This window comes from Aquila chrysaetos, chromosome 17 (assembly GCF_900496995.4).
Source record: "Aquila chrysaetos chrysaetos chromosome 17, bAquChr1.4, whole genome shotgun sequence".
NCBI lineage: Eukaryota > Metazoa > Chordata > Aves > Accipitriformes > Accipitridae > Aquila > Aquila chrysaetos.
The window spans coordinates 3204647-3229008 of NC_044020.1; the positions used below are offsets into that span (position 1 = coordinate 3204647).

At 44.8% G+C, this 24362-nt stretch overlaps 1 protein-coding gene across 13 annotated transcripts in view; it reads left to right on the top strand.

The window, feature by feature from the left end:
• Positions 1-24362, top strand: part of RBFOX2 (RNA binding fox-1 homolog 2) — a 177389-nt gene that overhangs the window by 38471 nt on the left and 114556 nt on the right. Inside the window, exon 1 of one of the 13 annotated variants that reach the window (XM_030040478.2) lies at positions 21099-21365. The exons of the other annotated variants lie outside the window; for them this stretch is intronic. Within the exon in view, the coding sequence (XP_029896338.1) occupies positions 21351-21365 (15 nt within the window). The 5' untranslated portion in view covers positions 21099-21350. Of the gene's footprint in view, positions 1-21098; positions 21366-24362 lie in introns of those variants that run through there. 13 annotated transcript variants of the gene reach the window in all.

Genomic DNA, 24362 nt, shown 5'->3' on the forward strand with positions numbered 1-24362 from the left:
TGTTTTGCGCTTCACTGTACTCCCCCATTTAGGGGTGTTTCCAGGTGTCTTTGGGTATTTCATTTTGGTGGCTACCAGTATGTCCTGCTCCACAAGTTTCCTCTTTCTCATCCCTTAATAACTCTTCTGATTTGAAAGTCCAGAACTGCTGTTGCTGGCAGGTCACCAGATCAGCGGAGATGGGCACGGGAAGCTGTACAGCAGCCGGGGCGTGAAATGAGAATTACAGCCTGCACAGCCCGGGAGGGCTCTGTATGGGTGAGCACAGAAAGTAATGTATATTAGCAAGTGTGCATATGTGTTTCAGATGGCAGATAGCTTTATGGAAATTTCTTAGTGGACAAACAGCTTCAGTTAACTCTGGTGTTTTCATTTTAGTAAATACTTGTAAAAATCCTTTTTGGCTGTTCGTTTTTTTTTCTGGTCTTGGTAACATCTTGATCTGTGGTGTTTGTCCTTCTGTCTTACTTTTGGTCCTGAAGCAGCTTAAATTCAGGTCTGGTTTTCACTAATGAGGTTTCAAGGCTTTTAGCTAATCTGATTGGGAGCCTCTAACATGACAGCAGCAGAGAAAGAAGTCTTCTGTTGCCACAGACTGGGGCTGGTGTGGGAAAGACAGCAATGGCTGATCCATCACCTGCCTTTCTGTGCTGGAGAAGGAGGAAGGAAGTGGTGTGGGAGTATGTGTAGTGATCCTGACCCTGTAACAAAGTAATTTAGAGATGCAGGAGCAATTGTGTCAGATTTCCTCAGATTAGGAGCTGGATTTGAGCTGCTGGGCGTAAGTCTCTGTATCTTTCTCTTTCCCATTGCAGTTCCTGATTGTAAATACTTGTACTGTGCTTTTTACCACAATGTTTTCCTTAGCAGAAGTAGCAAAGCAGAGCTTTATTTAAAAATAAAGCTTTTCCTCGTGTGACCACAGTAGTCCTGCTAGAAATTCTGTGGATACAACTTGCCCTTTCTTTCAACTTGTGTAGCATCCTACTCCTTCACTTGTTTGTATATCCTTTTCGATCCTTCAGGCTCTAAATGCCGTTAATTGCTGGCTGCAAACCTTTCACTATGCTGTTTTTACACCCTCTAGTGGTTAAATCATACCCAGATGTTCCAGATTATTGTAGTTTTTCTTCCTTCCAGTGGAAGTGTGTGATTGGTTTGAGTCCTCGCTTTGGCCATTTGGGAATGCTTAGGTCTACAGTACGAAGTTTATTTTGTATCCTTTCCCAAATATTTAAGCATTCTGTCATTGTCATGCATGGGCAGCAGTGCTGAGGCAAGTGAAATGGGTTCATATCAAGGCTGTGTTCCTCTTAATTCTGGTGTTGTGTGATTGCTTTGCGATGACCCAGAGCTTTGGGTTGCGCAGCCCCCTCATTCCTCACCTGCCCTGCCAGAGCGCTGGCTTACTGGACTTTTTGTGGTGATAGGGCCCGAGGAGCACGTGTGCTAAATCATTACAGTGTATGTTTGCCTAAAAAGGGAAGACTTTCTGTTGCTGAAGTGTTGCACTTCTGGGTCTACATTACAGCCATGTAAAGAGCTGGAGAGTTCTCTGGGACTGTTTTCAAGAATTCAAGGTTTGCTCTGTGGATGTTCAATGCACATACAGGAATGGCAGGATGCCCCTCCTTTTCCCCCGAGCTAGGCTGATGGCAGTGACGAAGCCCTCAGTAAAGGGAATATAAGGGAAGTGTTAGTGTAACATTGTTAACCAAAGACTTGGTTCTAGTCTTTTAGTGAGGAGAGCTTATTCTCTGGGGACTATTCAGTTCTTTATCCCTCTGTTGGGCCTGCCAACAAAATGGTGTTTCTTTTTTTGTAACACAACCGCCTGCCTAAAATGCAGTGAACCAAGACTTCCTTGCTTCATTTTCCAAGCTGTGACAAACAGCTCTGAGGTACTATGAGTTGGTCTCAACATGGAAAATGACTGGTACAGCTATACTGATACAACTCTTACATATAGACAAAGTCATCAAGAATAGATACTCTGCTTCCAGAAAGCTATTCCATGCTAACTGTGCGAGCTTGTTTTATATATAGCGAAGGCCTGTCATATTGCTCTAGTGCTTTTCATGTCCAAACGTATTGGACATGATACCTGAAATTGTTTGACTGCTGAATACTGGCACTTCTGTGGCAGAATTTGGTTGCTGCACAGAGTAATTTTGTTCCCCAACAGGAAGCAAAATGAGCAAGAACACCTTGTTTAGCTGCCACTGAAGGGAAGAGAGGAGGAGAGAGAGTTTATGGAAGCAGGAGGTAATTGCACGTACCAGAACTGGGTCAGGGTGTTAGAGCTATTACACCTCTTCTGTTATGGAAAGCTATCCTCAGCTATCACAACGGGTTAGGATGTTGGTTTGAAGCCTCTTTTAAAAGCTTGTAGTTCCGTGAGTACAATTCTTAAATCAAACTGGGCCATTGGCTCGTTACTAATGTGGTGGAAACATCATTACCTATCACAAGCGACACTTCCTTCAACAGCTTAATTTCGGTGGCTGGTTTTCCATCTGAGCACTCACCAGGCCTGACCTGTTGTTCTCGTTATATGTAGATGAGACTGCAGCCCAAGGTAGCGTGGGTGCCCATGGCAACTGCTAGGAACAGCTTTATCACTATCCCCTCGGTTTGAGTTCAAGCTTAAGGTGAAATGCTGTTAAATCCTCTCCAATTGTCAGCCTTTTCCCCTGGGTCTTTACTCACTTTCTGCTTTGGAGTTATCTGTTGGGGCATCGTAGGCAGCAGGCGGGCTGTGTGCTTTCCCCTCCCCTGGACCGCAAGCTGGTCTGGTTGAACTGAACAGCGGTGGTGGCAGTCTGTGAGAACAGGAAGCCTCCCCTGTTGCTTTTTTTTTCCGGTTTGTTTTCTTTGCCCAGTCCCTCCTGATGTGGGGAGTTCAGCAAGGAAGTCCTTCATCCTAAGATGTGAAGGGTGTGTGTGAGCTCCCATGGGGAGGCAGGACAGCAGGTCGCCGGGTTTCCTGTTGGAGCTGGCTGCACAGAGGTACTGCTGTTCCCGTCGGTGGGCTCTCTGCAGCGAGCAGCGGGGATCTCGGCAGAGAGTTCAGAGGGGGAAGCCTCTGTCCTCTTGTCTGTGTGGTCTGAGGCTTCTTCACCGATATTCCTCTTCTCCGTCATGTGGATGAAGCATGAATTTGGAGATATTGTCAGAACTTGATTAGCAGCCAAGTGGTTCAGTATGGATTAGGATATCCACAAAAATCTCTTGGTTTAGTATTAACAGACTGAGATGCTCTTGTCGTAAAACAAATAAAAAGTGACCTTCTGGAGGAGAACGGTTTGGCCACTTGTTTGTTTTTTTTTGAACCATGATAGCACCAGCCACAGTCTCTCCAGTGCCCTACTTTGTCGGTCTTGGAACAAAGACTCCCTGTCTCAAGAGTTTAAGTCTGTAAGTAGTGTTCCTGAAAAGGGTTTTGGTTTTTTAATTTGTTTTCCTCCTTGTAACTGACCATGAAAATAAACCCTCTAGTGTGTGTGCTAACTGTCTTGGTAACTGGTGAGATTGTGGCAGTGGAAGTGTTAAGTTATTCAGGAGCTAGAAAGGAGGGTTGTTTGTTGGTTTTTGGTTTGTTTGTTGCTTACACTTTTGGTTTGAATAGTGTATTTAATAGAAATGCATAAACTGAGGGACAGAGGGAGGTTCTAGAAAGGCCTTAAATAAAGTTTTAACACCTTACTCCTTGAGTGAATAGCCAGGACAAAGTTCAGGAAGTGTCTGAGGTCCTCCATATAAAATGAAGAAGGGCAGGCTTGGTGTTCCTGGTGCTTCTGAGGAGTGCCTCTTTGCTTGAAAGCAAACAGCCCAGAATCTGGGATGGGACCAAGCTAATGAGGGGAAACTGTTCTAAACATCTTCCTTATGTTTAAAATGAGGTGAATTAGGGTTAAGATTGCCAAATCTTCTGCTTCCTGGCTTCCACGGCCTCTCTTCAGGCAAGCAGTGAGATGTTTCCACTCTGTACTAGACAGGTCTGAAGGGATATTCTGTTACTGACCTAACTGCAATGTCCCATAGAAAATAACGAGCTTCACTTTAGAGAAAGGAAGTTTGGGCAAAACTGTCCAACATGTTCAGGAGATGGGAAGCATCTGAGGCAGCTGCACTCGGAGGGGTTCAAGGGTGTGTAGTGGGATAACTGCTGGGGGGTTACTGTTTAGCACCTAAGCTGTGAAGGATGTGGGACAGTTAAGATGTGTTATGGAAAGGCATTTAACACTGCAGGAGGGGAGGAGTTTGAGAAATCCTTTACCGGATTGCATCCAACACTGCTTATAACTCAGCACATTCAGAAGGTAAAAAAGTGTTGATAGAGTGGAGAGAGTTAAGCTAAAAGCAATGTAAATCATGATATCTGAGAAGGAAAACAGAGCGCAGAGTGTTTAGCTAAAAATTGAAGGAGGAGGTGGTTACAGAATAAAGTTCAAAGAATCAAGGATGAGTTGGAAGAGGAAAGATAAGATCCACTGAAACTAATCTAGTAATATTTCCCCCTGAATCCAGAACTGTCTTGGTAAGACACCTGGTTGATCACTTGAAGTGCAAAGTGGTTCCTTGTTTTCTCAAGCCCAGACTACATCCCTAAGAAACTGCAGGAAAGATTCAGAAATTGGGATTAGAAAAAATTGTAATGCATACACCACTAAATAACTGAGCTTGTTATAAACCTGCTTTCTGAAATTTCACTCTGAACCAATTTCACTCTGAACCAAGTGGCTTATATTGGCCACATTCCCCCAAATCTCTCCTTTCCTTTCTGTTTAGCTAATTTCCTACCATCAAGACCCTTAAATAGTACAGGAAGCACGGTGTCTTGCAGTTGACACAAGTCTTGCAAACACATCACACTGGCCGTATATTTGTTTCCCTTTTCCCTCATGTCTGCTGTGTTTCTAGCCTCTCTGAATACAAGGCAGGGAATCCTTTCCTTACAGAACCTTGAATACCTTTCATAAACACCTCCAGCGAGCTCCATACCAATGCATGCCTTGCTGTTACTCAATAAGAAGAGAGAAAAGAATAACCACGTGGAGAAAAGTTGCATGAGAAGAAGTTAAGGAGTGCATCTAATTTATATACGTGGGAAGACTTCCTGACAATAAGCTCCTTCAGTCCTATAAACAGCTTCTCAAGGGAAGTAACGATTACCTTGCTGATGAATAGTTCGGCCAAAGCTCTGGGGTTGTAAGGCGTTGGCAGGAAACGGGCTGGATGATGTAATACAAATTCCTTTCATGTTTGAGTCCTCCGATGCAAGCAGTTTCTCATCTCTGCTTGGGGTTAAAGAGAGGAGATGTGAGTCATCCTTGGGAGAGGACCAGGAGACCACTTTTTCTCCTGCGATGTACTTTTTGACCATTGAAGTGTTACCCGATGTCTGCAAGAGTCTTGGAGACTCCCAAGCCCCTCAGTTATTTTGGCAAGAGGGACAGCATCTTGTTTAGATTTCTCCTTCTGACTGATCATATGAGTGCTAGAGAGTGTGGCACGTGTTTTAGAAGTAGACTGTAAAATGATAGGTTGGAGGACCAAAACCAAACAATGTAGAGAAAACAGCCTGTTGATGGATATTATATCCTACTGAGGACATGAAAGCAGTGATTCTGGGTCAGACAGAAGGTCTCTGCCTTCCAGTGTTCTGGCTTTGACAGTGTCTAATAGCAAGTACTTAAAGGAGAGGGAGCAGTGCCAAGACTGGGTGATACTTCCCCTCCTCTGTACTCTTGAAGCAATCCCGTGGCTTTGGGATTTCCTGGCCATAGATTAAAAAAAAAAAAAAATACCCTGTGATAGAATTTTTTTTGTCTTTATTGAATTTGTCTAAATGGTTTTTGAGGCCGTCTAAATCTTTGGCATCCGCAACATCCTGTGGCAATGAATCCCTGCTTCAGGTATGTTTTATGGGGAAAAAGTTCTTCTGTGCACAGCTAACTTGAAACCGAAGTGGTTTTAAAGCTCTCGGGTGAGGGGGGCTTGGGGTCCTCGGCTTAGAGAGCTGCAGTCATTGGGTGGGTGAGGATTTTCTTCTCAACTGGAAGGAAAAAAATAAAAAACAACCCAGAACCAAACCGAGCATAAGTAGTTTGTGTGCGTTTAGTATCTTTTTATTTTTTCCCTGAAGGATTATAGTACCTTTGCAAAGGTTATTTCTAGATACCCGTAACTTCACGGGCGCCGGCCCTTTGGAACGCCCTGCTGCAGCCTGGCAGCGGGCTGACCCTGCTGCGTAACCGGGAGAGCTGGGGGAGAAGGAGGAGGAGGACGAAGAGGAAGAGGAGGAGGAGGAGGAGGAGGAGGCGGAGGCGGAGGGTTGTTGGTGCAGGGGGTCAGCCCCGCGGGGGCCGGGGCCGCTCTGACGGCGGGCTGCCAGGAGAGGGCAGCCGGCGCCCGGCCAGCGCTCGCCGCCCCGCCCCGCCGGAGCTGGGGCCCGGCCGCCTCTGCTTTCCTCCCTCCCCGCAGCCTGCCGCTTAGGTTGTCCCCTGGCATTAAAGGCCGTGGCCGGCAGGAGAGGGAGAGAGAAGGGGAAGAGGGTTCGGCTTCTTGCCCCCCTCCCGCCCCGCAAGCCTTTGGGAGTGACTGCTCTTCAGTTTCCGTGCTCCACGAGGGAAGTTTTGTTTCGAGGATGTGTCACTGCCTGCAGCCAGCACGGGGAGCACCCAGGGAGGGCCGAGACGGGCCTTGCTGCCCCTCCACGGGGCCTGCTTAGGCATTTGATTCTTCGAAGAGGCGAGGAGGAAAAGGGTTTGCTCTGCAAAGTCTTTGCTCTGTTGCCAAACGTCTCGGGGGTGAGCAGAGGGGAAATACAGGAGGGATGTTTGAGGAGGAGTGCTGGTGCCAGAGAGTTGCTTTTAGAGGGGAGCCTGAGCCGGCAGTCCCTACCTAGCGCTTTCCCGGCCTCAGCAGGCTCCTGGCCAGAGCTGGTTTTATCAAAAGGCACATGTGCTGCACAGCACTGCTTCTGCTCGGAGGGCAGTGCAAGATGGATGCAAGCTTACCGTGAGGGTTCGGGGATGTCCTCCTTCAGGCCGGTACAGGCCGTGCTTGAGTCGGTTGTCTCCAGCACGTATACTTCGTATCATGAAATCTCACAGCTTTCAAGTGAATGAAGGGGGTGTGTGTGTGTGTGTGAATAAATAGTATTAATAGTATTCTTCCATCCCATTTTTTTTTTTTTTTTAAAGGAGGCTAGAGATCCCAAGAAATACAACTGGTCAGTGTAGTTACAGAACTTGGAAAGATGCTGAAAAAGATCAGATGTTTATCGTCAGATCTTTTACTAAAGGAAATTAAGGCAACAACAGACAGACAGTGCTAATTTTTAAGGACCAATCATGTCAGATCGATTTAATTTTCTCCTCTGACGTGGCAGCAGGCCTGGCAGATGGAGAAGGCTACTGGCTTTGGACCTAGTCCTGCATGACCTTTACATAAACTAGGCAAATGAAAGGTGAAATTAAGAAGGGGCTGAGCACCTCATTAGAAAGCAGTATTTAGAGTAATTATGTCATGCTTTTCTCTGGGTGTGTGATTCGGAGTCTTGACATGGTCTGCCCTGGCTGCTCTGCTCTTCTGTACTGTTCATCAAACATCAGAGTAATGAAATAGTGACTGAATATATGTATGTGGGGGGCTAGCAGCCTTTGGAAGGTAGGATTAGATGTCAGAAAGATCACAGTAAATTGCAGAAATGGCCTGAAATCCAACAATGTGAAATTAACCAAAACCAAGCTGTATTAACAAAAGGAACTGTATACACAGTATAAAATGGAGAATAGCTGTAAAAAGCAGTAATATCGAAGGGAAAGATCTGGGGGAATAGGAGAAAACAAACTGAGTATGTGGTGCTGTTTTTTGTGATCCTGAAAACCTGGAATGCATTTCCAGGTGTGTCGAGTAACTGCAGAAGGTAGTTATTCTTCAGAGCTCAGCGCAGCGAGCGGAGCACTGTACCTGGTTTTAGGCACTTCAGAAAAGACACAGGGTGAATCTGGAAAAAGTCCAGGGAAGAACAAGAAAAAGAAGCTCAGAGAGCCTGGCATAGGAGGAAAATATTGAGCTTGTTTGTTCTTCAAAAAAAGAAAGAGTAAAGAAGTATGGAGGATGGGGATTGATTATTTACAGTGTCCATTGAAGGTAGCTTAATTTGCATCAAGGGAGGCTTAAATTGGATATTATGGGGTCAAACAACATTTTCTGATTCAATGTAGTGAAGCACTGGAACAGTAATTTAGGGGACTGGAGTTCCTGTTCCTAGGAGTCTGTAAAAACAAGTCAGGCAATTCCTGATGGATGTTTGTCTAAACATGCTCTGTGTTGCCTCTGAGCACGGAGGACCTCTTGTCTCCCCTGCCCTGTACTTGCGTTCTTCCGTGACATTAAAAAACCAGTTGTTACCATTTACGTAATTCCACAGTGTATGACTGCTGTTGTCTTGGGCCTTTCTCTCTTTTTTTTTTTTTTTTTTTTGGTGTGTCTAAATTGATAGGAGGCTCCTCTGCTCCTGTATGATCTTAAAAGTGCCAGAGATCCTTTTTTTGTGACAGCTGCCTCATAGCTCTATTTCTTTCTGAGCTTGCTTATTACTCGAAGGGTGCAGGGCGTTCAGCATCTCTGAGTCAGTCCTTCCCTCTGTCTCACAGTAATAACATGTATCATGTATGAACCTTGGAGCTGTTTGATATCTTGATTTCCCTTTAAGCTCTCTGGCCAGATCTTTATTTCGGGCGTGCTTAGAGGAGATTGTTTTTGTTTTTGTTTTTGTTTTTTTTATTGAACAAACACCTCCTTGCTACCCTACCTGCAACTGCCCTTGCACGAAGACAGGACTGAGAGAATTCAGCAGGAGCATTTGCTCAGTCTGGGCAGGGAGTGTGCTTCTGCCTGCCTGCAGTTGGGATCTGCTGTGGGAGGGCAGCCTGTGTGCGTTACGCTGAGTACGTACGGTAACTGCTTCACCGCCCCGCTCGTGCCGGCCGCTTCAGCAGGACCCTGAGTAAATGAATGGGATTGCTTTCTGTTCTGTTGACTTCTCCTGCATGGTGAGTGAGCAGCTCTGCATTGGCTGGGGAAGGATGCTGCATGCAAGCAGACTGCCTCAGCAAGCTACGCAGATGCTCCTGAGAATAGCTGGTGGATAGAAGATGGTTTCGTTCTTCTCAATATTAAGGGAGAGGTATTTCCAGCAGTAGCATAATGTTGCTTGGAGCAGGCATTTGCCAGATGGTTTCGCCTCCCCCGAGGCTTTGGGATGTGAAAGGGAAAGGGCCAGGAACACACTTTTGATTCATTCCATTAGTAGATTAATCGGCACTGTCCTGGCTTAATAAGTCTCTTAGATTTCCCAGTGGAAATGGCACATGTAATTCTGCCCAGGTCATGCTCTGCACACCTGTGTTGAAGCTTTCACAGCAAGAAGCTATGCTGCTGCAGGCAACATCTGCAAAACAAGACTTGGGAGGGGGGCAGGGTTTTTTGTGGGGGGGGAGAGGTGAGAAAATCTTTTTAATAAGTACTGTTAAATAATGCTAGTGGGAACAAGATGGCTTGTGAGAACATGCTTGAATTCTTCTGCCATTTTGGTGGGGGTTGTATTTAAAAATCTTGCAGTGGTAATTTGATGTTATGAAGCTTTTTTTGTCCCCCCCCCCGTATTAATTGCTGGCTAGATTGTGATTTCCAGGAAGTCTGTGATTAGAGGACAAGGGTGCTCTTCCTGATAAAGGTCAGAGGCTGCTGTCTCGAGAGGCTGGCGATAAAATGAAGAGAACTGTCTCACTGATTTTAGCTGAAAACCTGAGCAGATGCTGTGCTGCTATTTACTTGGGGGGGCTGTCCCCCATGACCTTCTCTTCCCGCCTCTCTTTCTGCAGGCCAGCCAATTGTTGGGGAGTGGATTTAGTTGCTGCTGCCGCCCACACAGGAGAAGGTTTGTAGCTCTTGGCAGTTTTAGCAGGAATCTGCGTTTTTAACTCTTCTGGTGCCTGTGGATTGCGATGAGCTGCGCTTTGATGTCACGGCAGCCCTGAGCTGTACTTGCTGCCAGGCCTAATAAAGGTTTACCAGTAGGATTGTATCTGATGAGACCCGTTGAAATGCCTTCATGCTTGGATTTTATTGAGGAGAGACTTCAGGTACTGCCAGCAAACACATCCTCGCCTTTTCTGGTCCATTGTTCCCAATACACCTGGAGAGCATGGGCTACCCTTTCTTACAAGTCAAGAGGACAGCAGTGGCTAACGTTGGCAACAGTTTGATCGTCATCTCTGTTTCTGGGGCACCTGTCACCCTGGCTCCTTGCCATGGTCTCCCTAAGCTAAAACAGTGCTCCTCTATTCCAAGTGCTTGGAGGACATCTTGTTTTCCAACCATTTATGGCAGCTAGCTCCAATCCTTTGCAGGGTCTGGAGAAAGACTGACAGGGGCCAAAGGAGTAAATGTCATGAGACTCTGGAGCTTTCTCTTGAAAGCTGAGATAGAGATATTTTACATCCCGCGGTATATGTAGCTGGATTTAGGCTCTCTGGTATTTCCAGTAGAATGGCATTTGAGAACTGGGAGGCTGAACTCTGACAGCAGTGTTGTCCCCAGTTGCTGCCAACTTCACCCCAGACAGAGAACTGCTGTATTTCTTGAGCAGCTGCTGCTGTGGAGCAGAGCACGGGAAGAGTTGATAGTCTCTGAAATAATTTGAAATATACTGGCAGAATAGACAGAGAGAGCCAGCCCTCTGAATTTCACTCAAGAATTAATCTAATCACTGTGTAATATGTTCTTACTGGTCTATCCTACCTAAAGGGCAAACTTAACTACATTAGGCACAATTTGGAGCATTTGATTTCCTTCAGACTTAGAATTAGGATACAGCTGACTATCCATGTACATATTTCGAGGTTTCTGGGCGTCTCTAATCCAGTTTGTAGTGACATTAGCATTAGATAACCATAGCGAGCCCTTTATCTGAAAGGAAACATGCATTCTTCAGGTCACACAAGGATGAAAAAAGATTGTTCTGGTCACTGTTGCTTTCTGGGAATTTGGGAACAGGGAAGAATTTAATATATTGTTGTTGCTGGTTGCTTTGTTGTCAAAGTGAGTAGCTTCTCTAGCGGGTACAGTAGTTGTCACATGGTATGGCTACACTTCAAAGCTAAAATTTGGATTAAGATGAGATGAGAATGTATTGCATGGGACCTAGGGAACAATAATTGCACATGTTGACTGGCCATAGTTACTTCATACCATTCATCTCATCTAAACCGAGTGTGAGGGAGCTGCTTGCTACTCATTCAATTTGTCTCTTAGAAAGGGATGGGAAGAGTAAGCATGTTGCAATCAGTCTCTAATGGAAGAGTAATTTTGCCAGGGTTTGATCAGAAAAGGCATCAGAATGGAATTTACAGTACTGTGGGTTTGGGGTTTTTTTTGTCATGGCAGGGTGTAGGGGAAAGAAGGGAAGGTGGAACAGCCTTAATATGAGCTCAGCTGAAGGTGTTTGAGGGTCACAGTATGTACCCCACAGACTGCAGTGATGCTGAAGACCAGATCTGTAGCTGGTCTGCTCCTGTGAGAGCCAAAATCCTCCTGATTCAAGTACATCAGTTGACACAAGTGCCAAGAAATACATCTGAATTTGTTGGAACATCCCACGTTACAAACTCTGGGTGTTTCCAGTACTCATTGCATGTGAGATCTGCAGAATGCTAAAATGCCTTGTTAAAAGATATAGGTAGGTATCTATCCGCATGCTTTCTCAGAAGTCCCATATTAAATATATACACTAAAAAGACTTTGAAGAATGGATTATCTTTTGCTTATAAAGCAGGAAACAAGTAGTGCAGCTAGTCTCTACATACACACGCTTTTCTAAATTGTCTTATGCTCATAATTCCCTGAGGAACCAGTCAGATGGAGGGAGCTGTTTGCTGCAGCCATGAGAATAATCCAGCTAGATGGTGGTGGCACAGGTATGGTTAAGGACTGCTTTGCCCAGAACGAGATCAGAAGCAGAACTGCTATTCTGACAACTGACCTTTGCTGATCATTGTGAATTGAAGTTGGGGATATTGTGTTCTATAACTAAATTTTTCCAGTAGCATTTCTGTCCTCTAGAAATCTTCCTCTGTATTTTATATCTGTTTATGCTTCTTGTCTTATGCTTTATTAACGTCTTTTACATTTGAACAGTCTGCTGTTCCTTTATGTGGTTTGACAACTGCCAATGCCTCTGTTGAAATATTTTGCTTTTAGTTCTGTTAATGGCGATTTCGCCTGGATTTTCTTACTACTGTTATGTAATGGAAGTATCTGCAGTCCCCTGACATGTGTGTTTGGTCTCTTTCCACCCACCCTTACTTATCACAGGTTGATGCTGTGTTCCACCAAAGTCTTTTAGCAATTTAGTTTTGTTGTTTTGACAAACATTTGACAGGAGATGTCATTCAGTGTTTATCGGTGTTACCTCTTCATTAGCTGGAGTAATTCCTTTCTTCTTTGCTGATTATATACTTGTGCCATTTCTCGTACTGAAGCCATATTTCAGGCATTCAGCTATTTTGTCTTCATTAGGTATGTAAGGCTTCTAGGTAATTTCACGGGTTATTTTTCTTCTCAGAGGGTCAAATGAAAGAATGTTATTTGAATAAAAGAAGAAATAAAGCAGCTGTGACAATAAGGATAAAAAAAAGTGCACAATGTAGTATTTGTTAAGCTGCTTTCTTCCCTCTCATAGGTGTATTTGCAGTCTACTACTAGGGTTTATTAGTCTTTGAGTCTTTCTAAGTTGGAGAGAATGCATTTTAAACTCTTAAAAAGGGATGTTAAAACCCAGTCTTTAAACTAAGCAATACAGGATAGAATTTTATTCCTGTCTCTAGCAACTTTACTATCCCAGGATTTGTAAACTGCTTTCTACGCTGTAGTAAATTGGATCCCAGCAGTACAGGGCCTCTGTAGATAAATATAGTAGCCATTATACCTTGATATAGTTGTATTGCCTAGGAAATTACTACTGTTATTGAAAAGGAATTTGCTCAGGGCAAGAGGGTATCCATTACTTCCTGAATAACTCACTAACATTGTTAACCTTCCTTTGCACAAACAAGCCAGAAGGAGTCTCTTTCTGCAGGATGGTATTGTTCTCTGTCTGTATTCCCCTTTATCAGCAGCAGGCCTAAGCCAAAGTTTCAGCATATTAATAAACCCCTGTGTGGTCCAGGGAAGAGAGCTATGCCCTGTCTTCTCCTTTCCCCACTGTTGCAATACTCTCATCTTCATATTCTTTCTTAATTTGCTGGGTCGTTGCCATGCTGATGAATTGCTGATACGGTACAGCCACTTGACATTGTAAGCATGAAGACAAAAAATGGTATAATGATGTTGTAGCTCCATTGATGAGGTATTTGAAGCGTTTTTTCTTTTGCCACCTGCAGTCTCACACCTTGAATAGGATAACACTTGGATGCCATCAATTCATCCTCTGGTATAGCTTCGCTTGTGGACTATAAAGAGATGAGTTGTTGATGTAGGAGCTGAGCTGTATTTTTATATTTATGACTTCATCTTCAAAATCCACAACCAAATAAATACCCTATTTAGCACTCTAAGTCTAGAGCATAGAGAATCTTTCTGCCCTTTATCAGTTCAACTGGATATTGTACTCCTGATTTGACACTAAAAATATACTTTTTATATGCTGTGTAATACTTTCTCCTACTTCATGGAAGAATTGAAGGGAGATCAAACTTTGTTCTCTGGACATTGCTAGTGAAGATATTAAGGCAGCTATTCATTAACTAAAGTTTAAAAATAAAGGTTTAAATACCAGTGTTAGAGCTTATTCTGATCCCTTCTTACAAGTATCTAAATATATTTGCTATATGCCAATTCAGTATGGACTTCAGACTAGATCCAGGTGTGATGGAATGGAGAAGATAGAGCTTGAAAATCAAGCCTGGGGTGGCAACACAGCTGCAGAAATGCTTTTTCTTCTGCAGACCTTTAGCTTGCTAGCTTCTCCTCAGAAGGTATTGGAGGATTGCAAACTTTACTCCTGTTCTGCCATAGTAAGACTGACGGGTGTAATTCATGGAAATTCCCACTTGGCTGCCCAAACTCATGTTTGCTATATCCTGGGAGCACTTGCCATCACCATTTCGTTTCTGGAGATGAATGCCCAAACCAGTATACTGCAGCTGTAAGAATTCCTTACATCTAAATGTTTGCATGCTCTCTTGACTGTTTAACTTTGAATTCTCTGGCTTCACAATTTAGTTTTGTTGATGTGGGTGTTCTTGGTTTTAATTTAAAGGTGTATTTTTGTCAGGGAGCACATTTTCAGCAAAGTACCTTTCCTAGTTACTGAGCTTATTGCAGTTCTCTTGAAGGATTGACAGTGCCTTCCAGAATGGTGCTCTTGAGCATACTTGTGAGGAGAAGAAAATCCCAAACAAAGTCTAAAAAGCTTTTCTTGGTACCCGTTTCCTTCCCCCCCATACTTGAATGATAAGCCTGTGAATTGAGACCTTCTGGAGTTTATTTAAGGACTTACATTTAATTACTATGTGAAGTCAGTAGCAGGACAGTCCCTGAAAATTGTTGGTTTTGTTTGCATGTCAAGGTGTTTTATTGTTTCAGGCTTTCTGCTTTTTGTGGAAGATAAACTAGCCCTTGATAGTTTGCTTTTAAATAAGTAATCTCTTTTCAGAAGCCTCTTGCTGCGTAGCTGAACCATACCTGCAGGAGAGAGAATAGGGAATCCAGTTTTCCAGTAATGAAATGGGTTGCTCTATAACAAAATGGCTTTTTTTCCCTTGTAATATGCCAATGTTTGGCTTATTTGCTTGGCAAAACATCTAAAAAGGATTGTGGTATTTTTCTGGGTGATTTATTGTATGCATTTTGTATTCTTGCTTCCTTTCACAAACAGGATAATGCAGAAAGAGGCTTCCTGGAGTCCTTTTGGATGTTGAGAGGAAATCTACCTTGTGGTTCAGAAATTCTGATAATCAGAGATAATGCCAGGATCCTGAGCGGAGGGAATCTTCACAAATAAGCAGTACTCTGCCACCAGGGTAGTCTCCAGTGGCACCCAAAGGAGTAAACCAACCTCAAAGAAGATCCTCTTATCTCCATAGGAACTGCATGTGTGCCCAGGGCTGCCTTCTGTGCCGCTCCCCAGATAGCTCCCAGCCCCATCTCTAATCTTCTTTAAAAAAAAAAAAAACCAACCAAAAAACAACCAACCAGCAAACAAAACAAAAACCAACCAACCAAGCAAACCAAACAAAAAACCAAGGCACAAGGCATGCCCAAACCCCACAAGTAGTGTGAGTCTGATTCCCTTGTTCTCTTGCCGGGACGTTCTGCTGGAGTCAGATAAGCCATGGAAAGCAGCCATTGAGTTGGAGAAACTTCCCTCTGAGCACCGCAGAGCATGTCTCCCTTCCCATCTCCAGTCAGACCTTTTGTAGATGGTTCTTGAAGTGTTTATCACGGTAAGACAATGATCAAGTCTCCATCCTCAGTCTGAATCCAGCTTCTGTGTAAAATGTGAAAGCTCGGTCTAGGTCTTGGCTGAGAGCGCAACTGTGTTCCTTTGGTTTGAAATGAAAATTCCCTCTTCAACCTGTCCCAACCTCAGAGTACCTCCCCTCCCACTTTTCAGCCAAGGAAAACTGCACAGTGAGGAGGAACACATAGATTCAATATCACTTATTAACCATAAAAGAATTTCATCTTATTTTAGAGTTCAGGCTGGTTTTAAAAACTATTTTATGGTTTTGTTTTACAGGAGAGGTTGCCAGGGAGCCTTATTAAACATCAGGAGTAGACATTTTTATGATCAGTATTTTTCATTCATGTATCGGAACGCTCTCCCAGATGCATTCAGGTGCACAGTTTAATTTGCGCTCCCCTACCTGAGGCCTTCCACCTGCATCTTTGTTCTGCAAACCTCCCGTTATCAGACCCCACTTCATTTTTCGCTTTGCTCAGCATTGGGATGTTATTTTAGCGCACATTACTGGAAGAGTTCCAACCTGGATGCTTCTAGGAAAACTCAGGTGCTGAGAAAATTGGTATTGGTGGCTTCACCGGTAGCACTGCTTTCCTGGTGCAGTCTTCTGGTGTTGACAGAGGTATAATCTTTTGGCTGAGCTTAGCTAACCAGCAGCAGGTCTTTAATAAGATGGACTCCAACAAACACCTGCATTTGGGTATGTCATTGCATCATAGTTGTACTTTTGGCCTTACAGCAGGTTTAATGTTAGCACTGTAGTTAGGGCTTGTTGGAGCTGCAAATGCAGGTCACGCAGTTTGGTGCAGACTGCAGGCCTTCCCAAGTGTCCGCATCTGAATATATTCACGGCTGTAGTTTGATTAAAACCTCCTTGTTATCTGGTTACATCCCTTCTGTTTGTAAGCTCGAGCTAGGTAAGAGGACGACAGTGCTGTTTGTTGGGTAGCTGTTGGAACATCTTCCTTAGTTACTGCTGGAATGGAAAGCATTTCGTTATCACAGACTGCAACAGCTGACTCTTCTCCAAATATAGAACAGAAATATGTATTGAATGCTTTGGCTTTTTTCTTCAGTATTGGGGATGTTTCTACCTTTCCCCTGTAGTAGCAGGTAAATGCAATTGCTGGGGTTGCTATTCCTGAGAAGCTTTGAAAAACTCATTGTCGTCTTCCAGCTCTGGCTGTTGATTTTGCCTCCCGTTGTTAGGATTCCCTTGTAAATTTTATTTTTCCCTTTCCTAATTTCCTTTCTATTTCCTTCTCTCAGCTTTTCTCTTTTTCAATTGCTAAAATATATACAAGTGTTCAAGTGTGGGGATGTGACAGGGAAGCCCAATAAGCAGTGTGTCTGTCCAGGAAAAATATGCCAATGTACCTCTGGTCCCACTCAAGTGCTGAGTATGTGCGTAGATACACTGGTTTGGTGTCTGTTCTCCTTCCATATATCCAAATGCAATCGTCACAATCATTTTTACCTAAGTTACTGCTAATTTCTATTTTTACGATTGATTGCTCTTTTCTGTCAAGATGGGATCTAATATGGAATTGCTCGTTTTCAATGTAACACTTCTTGAACTAAGAAATTGTTTTCTGTAATTTAGAAATTTCGAGGGTGTTCTTTGGCATTAGCTCCCCGACGCCTCCCGCGAGTGTCGTTGCATTTGAAATTCCTGGTGATCAGATGGGTTTTTCCCTCTGTTATGAAGAGGTGCTTAGCTAGCCACTCATCCTGCGTGCTATCTAATGTGATTTCAGTAGTGTGTAGCAGACACACCAGCTTGTACCCTGTCTTGAGCTTTATCTGCTAGAATGTTAATCCACGAGCATTTGAAATCATATGCCTCTGAGACACAATCAGCTAGAAACAGATAATGTCAGTTTGAAACTGTGCCATACCTATTCCCCATTTGCCCACTCAGATCTTTCCTAAATAGGCTACAACTTTTTGTAAATTATTTTTTAAGCGTTTGGCTTATTTGAAACATATATACCAGCAGTATTTTTGGGTTGAATTTATGCACATAACTGAGCAGCCACAATTATTCTTCTATGTGATTAAGGCTTTTGAATCTGGTAGAAAGTGGGTAGAATTTTTTTGTTTTACTAGTGCCTCTTATTTTGAGAAATACCTTGATATAATATTAAATAGGTGGTTACTTGCTCCCTTTTTTCTCTTTCCCCTTTTGTTACTTGCTAAGACCTTCCCTACCTCCTTCACAAGCATTAATATATTTGCAGACTGCTTTCTTCCCCTTTCACTTTGATTTACACAACAGCCTCCCATCAGAGGGACCAATGTTTCACTAGGCTGCAGCTCTCTGAACATTTTTCTCTTAGCTCAGTATATATAAATGTTAAAATCTTTTTCTTTCTGCTTTTAATCCTTTTTGAGACAGGAAAGATCCCTAAGAGATCATGTGTATTTCCACACACAGCAGCCTTCCAAGTTCCCTGACATGTATCCTGTAAAGCACTGTTGTTAGAATTAAGACAAAGCATTTGCAGAGGATCCTACCTACCTGTTTCAGAAGCCTGTCTCAGTCATGTCTGTCTTTGTTTTTCTGGAATTAGACTCACTAACATACTGTTGTCCTCTTGCTACTTACAGAATATTTTGTGTTTTCTTAGGGTATATTTTCCAGAAAAAATACCATCTTCTATTGATATCTTTTACATACCAGCTAATGTAGTTGAAAATCTATGCAATCTGAATAACAGCTTAAAGAAGGCCTAGTAGCTCATCTAGTTCTTTTTCCCCCCACATAATTATTTTGGCCAAGTAAATCTTTTTCTTGCTTATAATCTGAGGCTAACACAGTTACCACACTGCCACCAGTACTGTCTGCAACTGTGGGTAGTCTTGGGCATGCACTTCATATTCTTAGTGTTGGTTTGAACCTCTGGGCAGCAGCAGCTCTGTTGAATCGGAGCGGTGGTGTCTCTGGAGGCATCCCACAGCATCATCTCCTGACCGGTCGGGTACTTCTCTCGCTGCTTGAGAATATTGAGCGTTGAGAAACCTGCTCTTGCAGTTCCTCACAAAGTGCTCCAGGACGAGGGTATTTCATCACCAGAAGTCTACTGCGCTCCGTAATCTTCCTGTATACCTTCCATGGAGAGGTGGTGGCCCAGTGGCAGATGAATTTTGAGCCAGTATTTGGATGATTTGAGGAGGGTTCGTAGGTCCTGTTTTGCTTCAGAGGTTGAATGTGACCCGTCCAACTGTGGATTTGCTGGGATGACTTGTAACGAGTCTCAGTTGTTGAAATTAAGGAACAGCCTTATTCTGAAAGTTTTTCTTTTCTCTCCCATTGGAAGAGTGGCCTAAAGGATGAGAGAGCCTGGGGAAGAAGGGGGATAATTCCTGCCCCCCCCCCCCCCCTTTTTTTTTTTTTTTATTAGGGAGCTTGTCGGTCACTCTTCAGCATAGTTTTAAGTGCTCATCTTTTTTAAGTCTTTTATGGAAATACATATGAAGTAGGATTTATTTGGGTTTGCTCACCTGGTCCACGTGTCTTCTTACTTTCTCCTCTGCGCACAAGGAATCTCAGCTTTCATTAAGGTGATAGTAAGATCATTTTTGGATCAGGATTTTGAATCAGAAGAAAACCTTGAAAATGCCATCAAGGTTATGTGATGCAGAAGTGTTTGCCTGCGTCTGCAAGCTGGCTGAACTAGGAGCTAGCGCTGGTGTGATCCTACTGCTGAAATGTAACTGAAGTGTCTAACCGTGATGCAAATATCAGCATTGCTGCTGTTTCACTCCTCTCGGAGCATTTGAGAACAGGTTTATGGATCACACGCTTCGCTCTTTGGAGACCGTGGTGCATAGGCTTTAGTGTAGTAAGTGATTTTTAGGAACATTGCTTTTCACCCTGTCGACCTGACCCATCATGCCAAAAGGTGAGAGCAGATGGGAGGCCCGAGAGCTGCCGTAGTTGAACAATCCCGTGACATCTGAGCTTCCTGAACCAGGGCTCCTGCTCCTTCCCCTGAGCAGCAGGGCTTGGGTTTTCCTGGCTGGAAAGCCAAGGGGTGTCCTGCCTGTCTCTAACGAGCGCATCCCCGTCACTGCTATACGGTCACGATGATAAGCCTTTTCTCCAGGTTTTTAGGCAGGACTGCAACAAGTCATGTATTTCCTTAGAGCCCATCGCCATCCCATGGATGGGACAAGCCTGGTCCAAGGTGCGTTTGCGGCTTGCTTGAAGGCGAGGAGAGCCTGGGGAGCGCAGAGCACGGCTGGGATGTCTGCGCTTGCTGCGACGGGAGCCACGTCTGTCTGTCGCCCCACGTAGACAGGGCTTGACTTGTAGGTGGAGCGTGGCAGGCCACATGGCTGCTTGCTTTGCTCCCGAGCCCGCTGGATCGCGTTTAAGAAATCTGTAAGTAAGGGAGTAGAGGTGATATGTGAAAGAGCACCATTTCTGTATCTTTAGCTGAGATAAAAATATTTCTTGAAAACTCATTTCCAAGGAGACCAGTGACTCAATGAAAACATGATTCTTTTCTTTTTTGTTTTCCCCCGTTTGAGAAGAGGCCAATTTTAACTTAGCATTTGGAGCCCAGCAAGGGAAGTCGATTCTTCATTTCGAGGTGGGAAGGGAAGGGGGCGAGAAACCCGTTTTCCTAGTTTGGAAGAGCGGTTTAACTGATTAATGAGATGAGAGGTGACACTTGTCCTGTGGCATCGGGCATGGGGGATGGGATGAGGATTCGCTCGTGCGGGGAAGGGCTTGCTGGAGCTTGTCGAGGGAGCTGGGGCGAGAGTGTCTTTTGCTCAGCGTGCCTTTGCCGGGGCTGCCGCCCCACCGGCAGAGCTTTGCAAACCTGAAACTGGAGCAGGCTGGGAGCACAAGGCTGCAAGGGCGCTTGCCCCAGTCAGACTTGGGGGGAAGCTGCCTCTGGGCAAGTGGGAACCCGATATACTCGGAGGAACCCGAGCCAGCTGCTGCTTTCCCTTTGGCAATATGCAAGTCTGTAAAATAGTCATGCAGAGCCACCTGCGAAAGCAGATTAACCCCTTTATCTGTGAGTCGTTTCTCTTCCCCAGCTCACGCCGGCAGTGGTTGTTTCTCCTGCGGGAGCTCCAGGGTGGCTGGCACACCATAGATTTTCTCCTTAGCTTCAGGATCCCTGTAGTTGTGCTCCTCCTTGCCTGTCAGTGGTTAATGATTAAATACAGCTACTGAATTGTGACCAAATTCGGGGTGTTGACTAATGGGGTAGATGAAGATGTAGCAGAACCTGCCTATGGCACCCTGCACGGCTCCCGCATCTGCGGATGGTTTCTGGAGAAGCAATTAGCGGGTGGGGGGGAATGGGTCCTCACCCCCGGTGACTTTGGAGGACAACACGCTGCCTCATTCAAGTCTAAAGATCCCTTCTCTAAAGTAAGCATGCTCCGGCGCTGGGAGCCGGGCTGCATTTATTACTAACCCCACCCATCCCTGCCTCTTGCAAGAATCTTGTGAGGCCGAGATTGTGTTTTTAGAAGCAGAATGACAGAGAGAAATTCCCTGGAGGCGAATGCAGAGTGTGTGCTGTGCACGCCAGTACAGACACACGGGGCTGGGAACTCCCAGGGAGAGATTAAGTGCGAGAGAAGAGCGCAGAGCAGCCAGAGCTGGAGGAGGGGGGTGGAGGAGGCGAGACGCTTTCTAAGCCTCAAACTGAGCTGTTTGGATTTTTTTTTTCTTTAAAAAAAAAAAAAAAAAACCCAAAACCAACCTTGGTCTCGACAATCTTACTGAAGTACCTCTTGCGTTGCTGGATCATCTCACTGCTGGGTTTGAAGGACCCAGGCTAACATGATGTACCTCTGGGTGAGTAGAGAGAAGCGTGTGTGAGGGCTTGCACACTTTGCACATATAAGGAATGGAAAGCTGAAGGACTCTGCACTAACGTGAGCGGCCTTCGCTGTTGGGCTTAGCTCTCTGCAGCCTCTACACACAGTGGGCTGTAGTTTTCCCTTGTAAAAAATAATATTTAGAGCGAGTACTGCTAACTGGGTATCAAGCAGGCTTTTCCTGCGGTTTTAAGTTCCTCTGGAGAGAACAGTTTTGGGCAGGTGCCTCGGAGTCAAAATTTTTGCTATAATGCTGCTCACTGTCTGCCATCTGAGAGACCTGTATATATTTATTTTTTTTCATGCGTAGTACTGTTCCCATGTGCCTCTGCTTTATGGGATTTTGGTGTTACTGAGAGACATCCCAGGTAGTGGAGAAGTGTTCCTGAAAGGGAGCTGTAGTCACTGAAGGTTAAGAGAGGAGCAGGGAGCAAATAGATAGTTTTGCAGTTTGGGGCTTTGGGGGTGGGGGGAAGAAGCTGTTCTGACAAAAGTTGGATGCAAGGTTGTTTTTCCAGAAGCGGCACAGTTACTCGAGTTTCTGGTGGAGTATGGAAAATAATGTCAGGAAAAACATGTGTAAAGTGTTATATAGATCCAGCAAGCAAAGTAAAAGCATATATAAAAGCATATATATTTTCAGCCTTTGAGCAAGGACTGGAATTTCCTCTGGAGCAGTCAGCTGTTAGGCTGCTCAGTTAGTCATCTACGTGTAGTTTTGTCTGCTCCTTGGGCACCCTTGAGATCAGCAGTTTGCCCTTGGGTTCCTTACCTAGATACACGAGGTGAAGAGTAATCGGTTCCCAAGTTTTTGTTTTTGTTGTTGGTGGGTTTTTTTGTGGTTTGGTGTTTTTTTTTTTTTTTTTTTTATTTAATCTGTTTAACTCTGAAGGTGGGGGCTCTCACTGCTGCTGCTTTTAGAGTCCAGCTTCCCATCACTCCCAGGAACAAACACTGGTTTATTTTAGCAACAAAGCAAGCCTTGGAGCCCCGGCAGAAGGATTTTACTTCCCTCCTTTGCACATACACACGCTATCTTTGTTGCAGGGTAACTTGATTCTGCGCTGGGGTATGCACACTTGCCTGGTTTCGTCCAGCAGGCCCCGCTGGCAGGCACGTCCACCTTCTCCGCTCTTCCCCGCTCCCCGCAGCCTGCTGTGTGGGACCCCAAATTGGGGTGCTGGGTTTTAGCGAAAAGGGCTGGGCAGGCCCCATGGCTCGGCTAAGATTTGTGCTTCGTTTGGTGGGTGGGGTAAGAGGAGAAGTAATTCAGCCGTGCTGCTGCTGATTTTAGATAAGCAGTAAACAATGGAGATGTTCCTTACCCAGCTGAGACATGGAGGATGCTGGCGAGTATGGGAGCTGAGGAGAATTGTCCTATCTCACCTCTTCCCGCTAGCGAGGGGTGCATGAGCACTGTAGTATAAAACGGAGGTGTTAGCCTGCATAATGACCAGCTTCGGCCCAAAAGGTGAAGCGCTCTCCTGGATTCTTAAGAGAGGGTTGAGTTTTGGGACACTTGCCGACACTTGCAGACCGGTACCCCTCTGTGGGCTGCTGCTTCTGCCTGCACCCTAAACTTTGGGCAGCACCGTTGCTGCGCTTGCGTTGCAGTTGAACTATAGAGGAGTGGGGAAATTGAGTGTTAAATGCTTGAATAGCTGAAGGGGTTTTAAGGGCATCATCTGGGCATGGTGCCATGGTAATTAAAAAAAATTAGTGAATTTGTGCTATCTGGATATGATCTTTCCTTTCTCGGTATGTCTTACCCTATGACTTTCGGGGAATCTTTCCCTCCTCGGTCCTTTCAGGAACCTTTTCCTCTGTGCCCATTTGTCTTTCTGCTTTAAGCTCTTTTTATCCTGACGGGCTACATAACCTTTAGCAGTGAGAACAAGGAGCCCCGAGTGACAGATCTGGTTTGGTGTGGGGTTGGCTGTGCCGGTTTCTTGCTTCCCTCCTCACAGGTTCCCCCCCATTCCCTCCTTGTTCCCCGTGCTGTGTTTTTTCTGTTCTGTGCCTCTTGTCCTTGGAACGTCAGGACTTCAGTAGATGCATGGAGATTTGTACTGAGTCATTCCCTAATTCAATGCATGAAGCTACATTAATGCAATGTTAAATTTGAGGTTTTAAATATGCAAGTCCTGAAATCCAGAATTAAGGTTCCCACAGCAACAGTAATGTTCCTCCCCCCCCCCCCCCCCCCCGGGGTGCACGTTACAGAATTATCTTCCTTGAAGAGATTGTGCAATATTGAATGCTGTCACATTTGACAAATAATAAAGGAAAAAGGAGAATGTGCCTTCTTCTGCAGCTGTAGTATGGTGTGGATACCAAACCCAAAAGTACAGGCTGCCTGCAACATCACAGTCCCTGACTATAATGCTGTCTCTGAAATGAAGTGGTGGTGTAGCCTTGGTTCGGACTGACATTCCTGCTTGCTGAACTCTGTTCCCTCAGGTGAAACTTGTTGCAGGATACTCCTAAATGAGGGCCTTGTAGACTGCAGGGGATTGTGGGCTGTGGAGAGCTGGAGAGTGGGAAACTTAAAATATCTGTCGTGGTGACCTAATGCTTGGCATTGTGAGGGAAGTGAAGGCGGCAGACTAGCTGTGCCATTAAATATCAAGAGAGACTATTTATCTTAACACTTTTATTGTGTAGGATGCAGTTGTGTAAAGTCTTTCTGAAGCAGAGACGGTATGATAGTCTTTCTGATGTGGCAAACCATTCGAGTGCATGCATCTGATGGTCAGTGTTGAAACGGAAGGTGGGTACTTGGCCTTACATATGGGAGGTGCATATAGGAGTTCTGTTTTTGCAGACAAGAGTATTTTGTTTGTAGGGGACCATCTAAATCTGCCTTTGTCTCTTCTCTCACTCATCCCCATTTGCCTGGAGCTGTCTGGGCTCCTGAATTGTTCAAGAGGGCTCCTAGTCATCAGTTCTCTGGATGGGACATGGAGTAATTTGG